Source organism: Bacillus rossius (genome assembly GCF_032445375.1).
Source record: "Bacillus rossius redtenbacheri isolate Brsri chromosome 4 unlocalized genomic scaffold, Brsri_v3 Brsri_v3_scf4_2, whole genome shotgun sequence".
NCBI lineage: Eukaryota > Metazoa > Arthropoda > Insecta > Phasmatodea > Bacillidae > Bacillus > Bacillus rossius.
The window spans coordinates 1,980,831-1,996,484 of record NW_026962011.1 but is presented as its reverse complement, the minus strand read 5'-3'; the positions used below and the strand labels follow the sequence as shown (position 1 = coordinate 1,996,484).

General features: G+C 38.6%; 1 protein-coding gene across 3 annotated transcripts in view; it reads left to right on the top strand.

The window, feature by feature from the left end:
- LOC134542110 (PDZ domain-containing protein 2-like) overlaps nt 1-15,654 on the top strand; it is a 388,063-nt gene that overhangs the window by 318,176 nt on the left and 54,233 nt on the right. The window contains exon 1 of one of the 3 annotated variants that reach the window (XM_063386063.1): nt 4,059-4,354. The exons of the other annotated variants lie outside the window; for them this stretch is intronic. Coding sequence (XP_063242133.1) covers nt 4,318-4,354 — 37 coding nt within the window. The 5' untranslated portion in view covers nt 4,059-4,317. Of the gene's footprint in view, nt 1-4,058; nt 4,355-15,654 lie in introns of those variants that run through there. 3 annotated transcript variants of the gene reach the window in all.

The following is a 15,654-nucleotide window of genomic DNA, read 5'->3' as shown; positions in this document are numbered from 1 at the left end:
GAAAAAAAATTATTGTGTGTGAACACATTTCAAAGATTTTACAGATTAATAAAGTAAACAAAACCTTTAGTAACATATAATATATCCGTTAAACCAGTCGATCCATCATCCTAAAATAAAGTTCTGACGTGCATTTCAGTAACGTCACGGACGGACGCGGCGGATCACAGAGTCCAGCGTTAGTGACCGTGGCCATCCAGACACGATGTGCCGCGAGAAGGGCGCGCGACTTCGTCCTGCTGGGCCTCGGAGGAAAGGTTTACCTACGTGTTCGACGACTGCGTTCCTCCGCTGTTGTTGTGGTCGTGGGGCAACGGGGCCGCGACGTATACAGCGCCTCTCGGCAAACATTGACCGCGGGCGCTGTGTGCGTTGCGTCGATTGCGACAGCGAGCTAGCCGCGCCGCTGTAAACAACGTCCAAGATTGATGTTCGCCGCGCTTGAAGTGACGTGTTTGTTCCGGCAGCGCTAGCATTTTCCCTGTCATTGCGTTTATAAAACATAAATTAAAAGGAATTCATCGACTAGACAACGTTTTATTTTCATTTTTTTTGTTAAAGAAATAGTTTCAGTAAAACATTCTCGTCGATGTAATCCCCTTAAAAGATAACAACTTAATATATTTAATGATTCGCTTGAAGATGCAACAAAACAATAAACAATAAACAATAAAGGCTCACATTGGAAGTTCCTAATTAGGTAGATTTCGAAGAACTACCTGTTGTAGCCGTTACCATGATGTGACTTCCGGAAAATTTTTATATAATTTAACATTTCATGGTCCATATACCCCAGAACCATTGTTAACTCAAAAGTTTATACATATAAACTATATATATAAAATCAAATTTTATGAACATGATAACTGCCGTAATTTTTCACAAATCACTTCCAAACTGATAAATAAAATATAGTAATGAAAAATCTCAGCATCTATCTGTAAGATCTAAGCGGAACTTTTTGTTTCTATATCAATCCTCTACAATGCAACGGTGCGGAAATACATATAAATTATTTTTCTATGTTATTAACTGGGGCATTTTCTTGGTAAAATACTCGCTAAAGTTCTTTCTATAGTTTACATTGTGCACACGTATATCTATGAAAATATAACATAATCGCTTTAAAAATACAACACATAGGTATTATATACTAATATGTATGCATATAATACAAATAAATAATGCATGTTACATATATATATAGGCTTGACTCATTTGCTATTCATTACTAATTCAACGAGTTTAAATATATTGTTTGTGTGTTGGTGTGTGTCCGCGCACGCTGGCAAATCATATTCATGAAAATATTTATAAATATTTGAGACATATTTTATTCCCACAACATTGTTAAACTGAAAGGAGTTAAAAAATATAGCTAGTTTTATTGAGGCTTTTGAATGTTATTTTTGTGAAAGTATTTATCATACGCTGTTTCAAAAAGCGCGTGTAAAATAGATTATTTCCCGAAACTGTAGAATTGAATCATTCCCTCGAAGTAACCGTGGTTTCGTGAATGCGTGTGAAAGAATTACCGTAATCCAAACTTACGGTTTCTTATCACTTGTCACCTTTGTCGTTTTGCCGAGTAAAATGTTTGCAATAAGAATGTTTGCTTTCTCTTTATGTACCGCTGTTTGTTTTGAAATGTGTTGTTTTTTACATAAAGAGGTATAAAAGTTAAATATTACTTTTATTTTTCATTCCACCCCTTTTTATAGGCGTGGTAGTAATTATTTGTAAACTCTTGCTATGCTAATAGTTTGCTGGATATCCTTGTTATCCTCGGAAGAATGTGTATCTTTCGTGTTCAGATTGATCTATATTGATGGAATCCGTTTAAATTGTCTGAAAACTTATAAATTTTAACTAAATGTTATGTCAGAAAATGTATTTTTTTTACGAAACGAACCATTGCAGCAAGGGGATGGAAAAAAACAGGGGTGGGATTAAAATCAATTAATAATTTCTGCACCAAGTATAGACAAAAAAAATCATAACATTTTAGTAGATATTCTAACAAATCCGCTATAATTTATTGTAAAAACACTAAACATTGTCTAAAAAAATTGTTTTCAAACAATTTGAAAGAATTTAATTTTTTTTTTGTCCTTTAACTCTTGTTTCTTTACACATCTTGCACTTTACAGTTGTGTTACAGACACACATAACCTTAATTTTTGGGACGCTACCTCAAAAATGTATCAAAGCCAGTTTAATCAAAATTAAAAAAATATATTACTTCAAACTACAATTACTTATTTAAGTTTATAAAATATATTCCAGAATGGTTTAACTACGAAAAATTTTGTTTTGACACACCGATACTTTTGGTACGTTACCCGATGGTCACATACGCGAAATATACGGGTACATATTGACAGCTTCTGCTCATGGGTACAGCAGAAGAAAAAGGAATAACGCAAATTTCCCAGCATTCAAAACTAGGTGATGTCGCCTGGCAGTCTGCAGCGTTCGGAGGCTACGACGCAAGTAGGCGGGAGTCTTTATGTCGACTACTGTTGGATACTGTTGGATACTGTTGGATACTGTTGGAAGACGGGCTGTGAGCGGGAGTCACGACAAGGCGAGGATAACGCATTTCAGAATCGAGCCCCAGTACACACCCTGACTGTGGAGTCCAGCCTGATGTTGAACCACAGTGGTAGCCCTAGACTTTGCGGGACTCTGCGTCACATACTTTTGCAGGGCGCAAATATTTAGGATTGGAACCTCAGCGGTAGGCCTGGGATTGGGAAGGGGGGCTGTTTATGGAATTAGCCCTCAGAGAAAAAGGCAGCTTTCCCCGGGAGTCTCTGAAAACTAAAACCTTACCTTGGTTAATTGTGCTCGGGTTAGCTTTATGAATGTGAAGAGGATATTCTGGTGTTATCATCTTTGTACGAGGCTATGTTTTTAGAACATTTTACTGTTATGAAATCATGAATACTCAATTTAAATTACGTGCTAACAACAATTAAATTATTTCTCTTTCCATTAATGTCTGTATACATATTTTTTTAAAGAAAACTAGATAAACAAGAATATAATTTAAAAGGGCCGATGCAAGGGAGCCGCTACTGTAGAAATACACCTCGACTCTCTAGTTGTTGTTGCAGTCAGCGTTCTCCTCCTCCCAATCGGGCACTGTTCAAAATACTTCAAATTTACGGACTTGTCAACGAAGAATCAGCCTCAAATGAACGAAGAGTGCTTTGTTATCTCAGAAAACTGGATCTTCGTAGAAACTACGCAGTGTTTCAACTTCTGAATCCTGTTTTCCGGTATAAACAGGAACAAACGCTCACGTTGAAGAAATGTGTGTTTTTGCATGTGCCCTAACCAGTTTTTGAATCTTTTTCTTTAATACATAGATTATTGCAGTAGATTAATATTCACAGCAAGTAAACTGTGTCCGCAAGTTTACGAAGATAAGGGATAAATTTACGAAGATGCCTGGGTGATTTGTAACCAGCGTTGTTCGTAAATTTAAGGTGAAAATTTCTTACCGTGTAGTTTGCAGTTTTGCACGCAGTGTCTCCGCCGAGTTTGAGTGATTTTGGTGGTGGTGTGGGGGGGGGGGGTTGTCATATCAGAGGCGGGCTCATCAGTGTCGTTCGACCTTGGAGTGTGCCGTGGACCCCCTTTGTTGAAGTTTAAAGGCACGGAGGGGGGTGGAAGGTGGAAGGGGGTTATTATCATTAAAGCGATGACTCAACCTGCGGCCGTGGAAGAAACAGAACGTGTTCGACACGGTTCGCGGCACCTCGTTTTCAGTACCTCCCTCCCTCCCTCACCCGCCCCGGCCAACCTACATCCGCCATCTTGTTTTTCGTTCCCAGCGAGCGAGCTTCGCGCGCGTGCGCGTAGGTGCTTGCTCGCGTCACTTCCGCCGCCGCCGCCGCCGCCGCGGGGGAACAACCCGGTGCACGTCGGCTCAGTCGCCGCGAACGGCCGGCCGTGCGAGTGCCGTGGGTGTGCGTGCGCGCGCGCGTCTGACGGGGGAGGGCGTTATCGAGCCGCGGCTCGTGGGGGAGGAGGGGGGAGGGTCACAGACACTCGCACACGGGTTTAGGAAGCCGTCGCCGTCGGTAGCTGTCCGAGAGCCTCCTGGACGGAGAAGAGATACGACGGCTGGGGAAAATGCGCTACCGAGAAAACTTCCTCGATCAGGGTCTTCGCCGGGGGACGACTTCATCGCCGGTAAACATCGGGCGCGCGGTCTCCTCCCGCCGATAAGATATCCCTCCCTGTTCCCCTCCAACCAGCACCTACCTCTGAACATCCCTCTCCCACGCAACTTCGTCTGCCGTGGGGATGGCTCGTACGAAGAAGAAGGCGAGGTGGCTTAGCTGTGAGTATACCCTTGTGTATTTCTGAACAACGATTGCCATCATACGTGCTGTGATTTTAGTTCTTGACATTACCAGCTAAGTGCATTCCAGCTAATCTATACATTTCGGGAATGACTTGACAGACAGTCATTCCTATCAACAAATACTTGGACTGTGCTTGATTGCTTACACCCTTCCCAAATTAAAAACGCATTCGAATAGCTAGTTTCATGTTTGAATGACGTCTTGCAAGGATGCAGAAGTGTTCAGGATAGTTGTAATGCACGATAGTTGTAAGCGGTGTTGATTTGAATCCCTAAATCAAAGACTCGAGGGTGGGTAAGGTTTTAAGAAACAAATCAGGCTCGTTTTAGCATGTCAACCACTTGTTGGTTAGCTAGTAGGCATTCTATTTATAGCACGTTTTAATATAGAAATATAAATGTATTATATAATATCGACAAGGATAGGGTCTTAAATTTTTACCCGCTATTTCAGTGACTAATTTTGTATTATTTATGACAATCAATGTTATTTATTGAAATTAAATTCATGGACATCGCCATTGGCAATGTACTCTGGTTCCCATAGAAGAAACCTCAAGAATGTACAACAAAGATAATTCATAAACACACGGAGAACACGAAAATATCAGCTGATGTCAATGTTATATTCCTAGAGAATCGCGCGGTAGGAATTTAATCAGAAAGAATCACAGCGCAGACGGACACAGTGGACTGACAATGACGAGACAGTTGCGACAAGAACAGTAAATACATACAAATTACAACACAGCGACGCACTGATGAACCTAGCGATGAAACAGAACAGTTAATCTTGATATCACAACGATAACACGGTGAGGAAACTAAACAGAAAATCTTGACAGTACATTAATTACAGCACGGATAAACACACTAGGCTTGCTATGACAAAGCAGTTACGACGTTTCGGCAATTGACATCTGCTTCCGTCATCAGGCACAAACATACTGTAGGCATGTAACATTTGACATCAGATGATATTGGAATGTTCTCCGTGTTGTCCACTATTGAGTTTTATTATTTTATTTTACGAAAACCAGTCGTCGGCTTACTTCTAAAACCTCGTAAGTCCAGATTTTCCCGGTTTTATATTCCGGATGTGTTTGGTGTATTTTTTCATAGTGCATATGCTGATAAAACTTCGTAAGTCAACTCTACTTAGTCTCTTTTCTATTCACAAATTATAAAACCTCGTATCTTTGTCAGTCGAAACCGTGCTCCAAAAGCTCATAAGTTCTCCTGTAAAATTGACTGAAATGGAGTTACGAGGTTTTAGAAGTAAGCCGACGCAGTGTAATTTAAGTGGTGTTATGTCAACGAAATTAATTTAAATCAATCTTCCCCGTTGCAAGAATTATCAAATGAATTATGTGATTCATTTTTGAATTTTTGGTTTCGTTAAGATGCTCTTCTGTAAGTATTAATTTAAATACACCGTCAAAGCATGATGTACAATATGATGGTGTTAACCTTAGTGCCTCGGATTCTACTCTCTCGGCCTTTTGACAGATCGTGTAAGCGGGTTGTACTTCTCTCAAACACGTATCGTTTCTTTTGTTCTCCACTGGCTTGCCCTTGGGTGTGCTATGAATGCATGGAACGTGACACCCAGTTTTTGCCTTCATTTCATGTCACTTCCTAACGACCTTGAATATTTATTCCGAAGATGGTTCTTTCGTATTGACGTCGTAACTGCAAGAGTGTCCATTTGTTGTAAAATTTTCGTTTAATAATCTTTGAAATTTTCCCTTGCAGCAATTTGTAATATTTCCTATTCCCGAATACAATTAATATCAAAAATTATTTTTATTCTGTGTTAACGATAATACCCCAAGTTGTTTTGCGGATAGAAATAGGTTTTTTTTATAATGCCTACAGTTACACTCGACTCACAGTTTAATAATGTTTGTATTTTTGGAGCCGGGCTTTGGCGTAAATGATGAGCTGCGTTGTAGTCTCGTTTATGGTGGAGGGGAATATTTTAATTTAATAAATAATTGCCTAATGGTATCTTGGTTTCATTAAAATATCTAACCATTGAGTACAGTATGGATTTTATATGTTATTATGTGGCTTGACAAAGCATTGGATATTTGCCTTTGAACTGGTTTCGAAGTCAACTTTTCTTTTTTACACATAGAACAATCATCACAGTAGTAGATAATCACCCGCTATAAGTGAATGCATAGCTTTCTGATGAAGATCTTCTAACACATGAAAACTTGTAGCAACTTCAGAGAGTTCAGAAAGAAAGTATGAATACCACGCCCAAAATTAGGATGAATATCTCGGAACATAAATTGTAGAAAATATGTTTTGGATAAAACAAATAGACATTAGTCCCCTCCAAAACCTTTTCTTTGGCCACTGTGAAGTGTAATAGGGCTGTATTTGCAACTTAAAAGGTCTTGGGGTCCAGCCCTCTTGAAGAGTTCATGTGGCGATGGTTGCGGATTCCATCCCAGCACTCCGTCACGAGTCACACGTTTATGAGTCCTGAGCCGGTATACAACCGTGAGGCTTGAAACTCTACAAACACGAATATTTTAAAACATGCTTTAGTGTAAGCAACTCTGCTCTCATTTAGGACTTTTATAACTAGAGAATGCGACCAATCATTAGTGTTTGGTAACATCGATTTAATTGATGATTGGTGACTGGGTGATCGTCCAGGAGTCTGGCTTGGATTCACAGCTATCGCCACGAGATAATGTGGTCACAGCTTACTAGGCGAAATGATCCTGCAGTGATTCGCCACTGCCTTTCCGCAGTGTGGTGGTGAGGGGACAACACAAAGCTTATCGTTGTGCCCGGAGAAAGAAATTCCCATTATGGAAAATCCCCGGCCCGGCTATAAATCGAACCAGGGACCTTTGACCCATCAGCTAGAAGCCTTAAGGTGGTAATGGCCTAAAATTATTTTGCTTTCAATATTTAATGTTTTTTGCTCGTGAATTTAAATAAATTCACAATATAGCCATATTTAATGGTTCATAAATACTCTTTTATACTAAACAAGTCCTTATTTAAAGTTTTTTTAAATGAACTTAAGGGCAAATATTTATGCCAGTTCTAGCATGTAGGTAGCCCTCGAATTAAAATATTTTATCTTTGCTATATCATTTTTTAATCAATTAAAGCTAGGTTTTTACCAAAACCGTGGAAAACTCGGGTTTTCGTGGTCTTGAAAAAAAAACTATCTTTTATTGATTTATGAATGATATGCTAAAAACAAAATATTTCAAGATGAAGGCTACATTCGAAAGGTTAATCCAAAACTGTATACCACATGATTTCATGCTTTCAGTACGTGCTGGAACTGACTTAAAAATTTTCCGTTAGGTTCATAAAAAAAACTTTCAACGAGGTCTCGTTTAATAGAAAAACAAAGGGTAATTATGAACCATTGAATGTGGTTATGTTGTCAATTGATTCAAAATTGCACGTTCCAAAACATGGAAGTATCATGAGCAAAATAATTTAGGCTGCTGCCCCCTTGACTGGCGAAAGAACGTGCGACGGTCGGAGAAACTGGGAAAGCGAGGCGCAGCAGTCGGGGAATGTCTTTGTCTCGTGTTGTCACCGCGGAGGTGCGGTTGGAATGTCGGAGTCGGAGAAGAGAAGGCGTGACGCGTGGAACGCACGTCTGTTGCTAAGTTGGGGGGGGGGGGCGGGAGGGAAAACTTAATAAATGAACTACTGAAAAAAAAGTAACACATTTTCAGCCCCTCACAGCTAACAATCAAGGATGTAGCTCGAGGTGTCTTCTCTTAAATACGACGTTCATTCTCTGCCATCCATCATCGATAATAGATGTTTTTTATGTTTAAACATCTTAGCACTCGGTATACGGCATTTGGTAGGATAAATTTCGTGAATGAAAAGGAAGTCGCATGGAACGGAAATGTGAAACCAATGGTTCTGCCATATGTGGCAGATGGCAAGAACCAGAGTTCAAAAAACTTTATAGTATTAACTGTTCAGTGAATTTTAAAAAATTGGGCAGTATTATAATAAAATTCCTTGTCGAAAATCTGGAAAAGTTTATTTTTAGTTTTTATCGGAGGCGTTACATTAAATATTGTAGAATTTCGTTCTGGTAATAAAATGATTCACTAGTCAACGTAGCTGCTCCGGCAGCAAATTCTAGCGGCGATTGCAGAAACAACGTGTGATTCGCGTCCAGAAATGTAGTTGAGATCATCATTTGCGTATATTTATCATGCTCGGCATTATTTTAAAGAATTCTACGCTAAATTTCGTGACCTTGTTTTGTGTTATAAGAGTATTTGCAAGATGAGAACACATGAATTTGCTCTTTAGCGAGTTTAGATGTTACACATCTCTGACGAGTACTAAAAGACTCGCTAACATTGGGTTTTTTATAGTCTCATTTTTACCCTATATGATAGATTTTTACCCTTCAGTTCTATATATTTTTTTAATAATGTCTTTGGAAAATTGAACTCTCGAAGTAGTTCCTGCGCGTATCACGCATGCTGCTACAGCAAACCAAGAGAGCAGTGTGCAGCCCCGTGCGGTACATGAGAGTTAGACGATAACATCTTAAAAACATATTTTGTTAATTTTTTACATGCAATTATATATTATAATACATCACTGTGAATGGGTTATTGTTTTTTCTTCTAATGTTCCGAATTACTGGATACCGAAAATAGTAGTTAACCAGATTAACTTATTTAGCTACAAGATAAGAAATAAGTCCTGTGGATGACGGTAATTCCTCGTAAAAACATTTTGCTTACATCAGCGACGGCCAGTGAGCTGACGTAACAGCCACTGTAACGCACTTCTGCATTTGACGGCACGCCACGGGTCGCCTCGCCGCGTGTTCGTGATTGGTCGCTATCAAGCCCCAGCATCCCCCCTGACTGAGTCGGGATTAAGGCCCCCGCCTACCCGGGCACACATACCATGTGCCGAGCATAAATAAAAATGCGCGATTTTAAAAACTGCTCAAGATGTCCGAGTGGGATCTACGACAAACGTGTAAGAATACGCTCAGGGTGGATAGCTTCCGTACTTAGTTTAAAAACCGTGTTAATAAAAGCGTAAAAATGGCTAGAAACGTTTATTTTCAGTATAGTTTTTAGGCATGAAACTCCCGGTACAGATTTTTGAAAGCACTCAAGGGACTTTCATTACACCTTTATGTTCATTTCCACGCCATACAAATGTTACACGACGAGAAGACTGCGCGCAAGTTTAGAGCCTCGCGCATAGAGGCGATACCTCGCTGGAAGCACCAGCGAGCGTCGCACTTATCATACCGCCTGAAAAAAAATATATACTGGCCGCCATCGATTACAACTCCGTGTGGCCTGCTTGCGATCGCTACAACACGTGTCACGTTCGCGTGGCGAGAATCGCACGGCCTCGCTGGAGTTAGTACACAGAAAAACATCATCTCCACTTTTACAAAAGATTCCTTTGGAAACCAGTTGCCAAGAAATAGTTTGTAACAGTACAAGAAAGATGTATTTTCGTACAATACATGGCTAAAGTTATTTTTGCATACATGGAATACTTTTTTATAGATCATTTTGATAATTTCTTACGAAAAATAGCGTTTAATTTTATATTTTAATTTATGTTTAGTTAAAGCATAATTTTTTATACCATTGAAAAAATAAATATTTCATAATTGAACTTTATTTTGTTGTATTATGCTTATTAATGTGCGCAATTAATACTGAATAGCTATTCAGGGAAAGGTTTACAAACAACTTTTTAACTATTGCCAGGTTACACAGTATTACTGCGAGCACTATTTTGTAGCGATATAGTTTTTGTTCATGTAAATGAAAAAATTTACAAATATCTAAATATTTACATGAGTATTCCTGTTCCATTTACAAAAAAAATTACATGGAATGTTCCTACTTTTAATAACGACCTCACCATTCCAGAAATCGTGTGTATATATATATATATAGTTTTAGATTTGAGGGCATCGCTTCGATCGCACTTTTATGGGCAGTCGGGTCATTCTCCGTGGCCAGCGTGATCCCCTGGTATCTCTTTGGTAGGGAGGGGGGAGGAAGCAGGTGCTGCGATCTAGCGGACCACGGCTGAAGTTCCCCAGGTTCCGCTCTTGGCGCCCGCGTCACTTCCGGCGGTTCCGCCACCATAGAGCGAGTAGCCTGTAGATAAAGGACTCTTTATTACGCGGAAACGTCACACCTCTCTCTCTCTCTTTCTCTATCTGTGTGTGAGTACATACATCAATTTACTGTAAGTTAAATTTACTGATTTGTTTGGTACATGGAGTTAGGAATGTCAGTAGACGGTATGCTGTGACGTAGTTGGTCAAAAAAAAATTTATCTCGCAATCGCCATATTGTCACGGCCAGGGCCGTTTTATGAGAATGGGAGGCCTGGGGCAACAATTTTTCGAGGCCCCCCTTTTTTTTTATTGTAGTGATAATTTTCAGATATGAAAAACTCATATTTAACATATTTATGCAGGGAAAACAAAATAATGTATAACAACAAATTTTCTAGTTGAAATGGAGTAATATTTCATAGCCAACACCCACCCCCAATATTTCTCTGCTTCATTTACGAAAGTCTTAAATCGTTCTCAAATATTTACACAATTTTATGAGTTGCAGATCCCTACCAATCAAAATTACATATTTATTAACTCACTTTGCAATAAATTTCTTCCTTGCCTTTTTAGCAGAAAACAAGTTAATGAGTCCATCAAATGAAATGCTGTTCACAAGATCATGTTCTGTAGAAATCACCGCTAACGAGTTTAATCTCTCTTGTGACATGGTAGATCTTTCACTTTTACAGTTTGTGATTGGTAGTGTCAAATACAAGCGCAGTGCTATTGCTACATTTTGAAATACATCAATTATATCACTGTTATATAAGTGCTGCAAAACCTTTTGTGGAGTGAATGATGTAACGCTGTCTTCAACTTGTTGCTCTCTGAGAAATGATGATAAGTGTAATAATTCATTTGTAATAACAGGCTGCAGATCCATTCTGTATTTTCTGACCAACTCAGTAGCACTAGATTTGAGTTCATCTTCACTTGCTGTAGTTAAGTTACAAAGAAACCCAAATGTTGAGGCAATATCTTTGTAGGAAGCAGTTCTCTTCTCCAGTTCCATGCGGAGCTTCTCAGCAATGCATAGAAATGTGGAAATTCTGAAATTCTCGCGGGATGTTACAACAGTTGAAAGTTCGTCTTTTCCATCCAAAAACTTTTTATTTTTGTTAGATCTAGTATCTACAAAAGTTTGTAACACATGGTTGCTTAGTTGTGTTGCTTTAACTTCTATTTCATAAAAATTATTTTGCAAATCGGAAACAAAATCTTTAAAGAATTCATCAGTTGATGACCATCGAGTCCAGGCTTCTGTAGATGCTGCACCGAATCTTTCCATAATGTCGCAACAAAATACGGTCATAAAAGCAAATTCTAAACATTGCATTTTCTTCATGAGGGAGTTCACTTCCATCCTTGTGACTTGCGTTTCATTTTTGTCGTTGAACATATCATTAAATGCACAGAAAATCTCATCAAAATGAATGACGAGAGTTTTCAATGCATCTTCTCTGCATGACCACCTTGTTTCCGACAAGCTCTTGACAGTGATTTTTGGCTTTCCGCTATTTCCTGTGCTTTCCGAAATAACTCCTTCAAGAACTGACCACGTGTGAGTGGAAGCAGCGAAAAATGAGTACAGCTTTTCTAAAAACAGAAACAGTTTTGTTGCATGAATACATTCACCAACGTGTGTTTTTTCCTACTAAGTTTACTGAATGTGCTGCACATGGAACATACAGCACAGAGCTGTTTATTGATTTAATGTGCGCTTGTAGGCCCCCATATTTTCCTGACATGTTGGCAGCATGTTCATAGCTCTGACCTCGGCAATCCTGGATATCATTGGTGCTGTCTTTTAGAGTACAGGTTACAACTTCACTTAAATTTCTTCCTGTGTGGCTGTAAATTGGAATGAAACACAAAAACCTTTCCTAAATGTTACCGTTAAGGCAGTATCTAAACACAAAAGATAACTGATCTGTATGGGAAACATCAGGTGTAGAATCAACTATCAGTGAATAATTTTTGGCCTGTCTAATCTCATTTAGCATGTGTTTCCGAACTTCGTTGCCCATTAGCTCAATGAATTATTCACATATATTAGAAGAAAGATACGATACATGACCTTTTCCTTTGTTCCCATGTATCCTTAAATGTTCCTGTAAAAAAGGATCAAACTGAGCAAGGAGTTCCGAAATTCCTAGGTAATTACCATTACGAGGTGATCCAAGCATCTGATTATCACCACGAAAAGGAACACCACGACTGCACAAAAATTTTACAACTGCCACTACTCTAACAAGAACATTCTTCCAGTAATTTGTCTCAGTCACTTGTGCATCTAAATGTGATGAAATTGAAATTTTCTTATTTTTTTCTTGAAACCCATTTTAAAGAACATGCTTTGTGTTCAATACTGTTTTCATGCTCCCTCAATTTTTCTTCTGTTTTCTTCCAATTAGAAAAACCATTTACAAATTTTGATAGTTTACAATTACTGAAAAGTTTTCACGCAAAGTAAAACACATTTCCCGCACATTTAGAGTACAATAACCATTTTCTCTCCTGTCGCTCTCCATTTTCAAGAACTCTCACAAATGCAGATGATGTTAGTTGACGAGTACATTTTGGATATTGCCTAGCAGAAGCTGTGTAGTCTCCATCATTATTACAAAAAAAGTCCGGCCCCTTATCAACACAATAACTAATCATTTCGTCAGTGATATTGCCAGGCCATGCCGCAGGATCTTGCTGGATTTCTTCTATTAACACTGCACTATCAAACTCTACACTTCTTTCAGTCCTAGCACAGTTTCTAGAAGTTATGGGAATTTTTGGAGTTGTGTTAATGAGATTACAATTATCTATTTTAGTTACTTCTGTGTTTTCTTTAACTTTATCAGAGCTTGAAAGTGGTAAAGTCAAAGGCAACTTACCATCACAATCACATGGTTCTAGTGTTTGAGGAGGTTCATGGACCGGCGTCGATGTCGGTGACTTACTCAGTAGTTATAAATAAAACCATACAAGTTACAGCACGGTGTGGTTTTATTGTGGAATCATGCTTTACAAAACTAAATAAATAGGTATCTAATTTAAAGACAAGTTATTATTCCGCCAGATATAAAATGGGAATTCACTTTAAATAATGATATATTTTTTTGATAAAATTTGAGGCCCCCTTGAATGTGAGGCCCGGGGCAAATGCCCCTTTTGCCCCCCCCCCCTAGACGCGGCCCTGGTCACGGCCAATACATTTCAGAAATGTTGCTTGACCACGTCTGGTGATAGTAAGTACGAATTATAATCTGCGTCGTTGAACACACTCGCTTCCATAAACTACAGTCGTTTAAAACTTGTTTTCGCAATGAAAACACTACACTTAAGCCAATGCTTTGGGCCTCTAACCTTCATGGCGCAGACCCCGAACTGGAAAAAAAAAAAAAAAAAAAGGCTGTTGTTACCTTGTGATCACGCATACTAGGCCACCCCTTTGTTTGGCTCGTGAAACAAAGGGTCCTGGGCTCGATACCCGGGCACAGGGCTAGGTTGTATTTTCGTGTCCGTAACGCGGAAGGGGGACGGCGAAATCATTGCGGCATCACTCTCGTTCAGTCTTCCCTGGCTTCGACCTAGATGTCTCCCCGTGGTGATTACCCCGCGCCAATGCCAAGCCGGCCCCGTGACTGTTCGCCTCGCCTCCGTAGCTGGTATATCTATGTTTTAGCATGGCGAGTATGGACGTTCATTATGATACACAGGAAAAAAAAAGATCTCTACTGTTCTGTACTGGTTTGTGGATTTTTGGTAGGCCATAAATGTGAGGTGTCTTGCTGCTGTGAGGTGTTAGGGCGCACCTGGTTTTTTTCTGGCATGTGGCTCTGGTGTTTATTTATTTAGAGGCTGAACATTTTGTCGATGCTGTCTTCTTTGTGTTGTCCATAATACTTGTTTAGTTTCATCTTTGGTTCCGTTTGCCCGACATCAGCTGACTCAGTCTTGATTCCTGTGAATTTTTGTATCTTCATATTTTTCATTGATTTTTTTTATTGTAGAAATTTTTCCATGAAAAACAGTGCAAAACTGCAATTGCGTATGTAAAAAAAACTGCATCACTGCAAAATAGTGCTCGTATTAATGCAGGGTTCGTATTCTTACCCGGGAATTTACGCTGTGTGTTATACCAATGCCCCCAATAGTTAAAGTTATTTGTAAACCGTTCCCTGAATAGCTTTCCAATATTTAACTGCGCACAAATAAATAAAGTCCAAATATTGAATATTGATTATCTAGTCCATGATTAAAAGGAAAAACTACGCTAGAATGAAACATCAATTAAAATACAAAATTATGCGCCAATTTTCGTAAGAAATACTCTGTATTATTTGGAAAAACATATTTCTTATGTGAAAAAATAACCGTAGCAATGTGTTGTACAAAGTTACAATAACTTTTTTATATTACAAACTATTTATTGGTAACTGGTTTCCAATTTATGTTAATGCAGTTTTTTGTTGTTAATTTTAGTGGCAATTAAGCTGTCCAGTGTCTAGGCCACAGATATTGTTTCCCAACAGGGAGCAGTGAGCCAGTTTGTTTTTGATACCTCAACGCTAAATCGAACCTTGGAAAAATAAATGAAGGTTTTCAAGCTATTGTATTTTACTCATATTTAAGACAGCGAGTATTTTATTCTATTTAGTCTTTGCCTTGTAAAACCTTCCAATTTTGTTTAAACTTTTTTTAACACGAGGTTAAAGCATTTTTGTTAGTTCTAATTACGTGTTGCACATGTCGAAACTTGAAAAAAAAAAAAAAAGTAGATGACAACATGGCGTGATGAAAGTAAATGGCGTACTAGCTGCAAGGATTCTTATTCAGTGATACTAATTTTTGTGTGAAATATACGTGAATTTAATACGTACTGTGTGTTTTGTACTACAAGTACAGTAGACTAAACAACATTGATATGCTTTTCTTCAGTCTCCCATCGTTATATCAGCCAAATGAAATGTTACAAAGCAGTAGAAAAAAAAATTGAGGAATGAAAAAAAATCCATTAGTTTCCTCATACAGATATTTATAACATTTTGACAATTTATTGTATACCCACATAGAAGGGTAGTATTTAAAGATATATTTTACGGAGGTAAAACACGTCAGTTATAGACTTGTGACACTTTTTTATAAA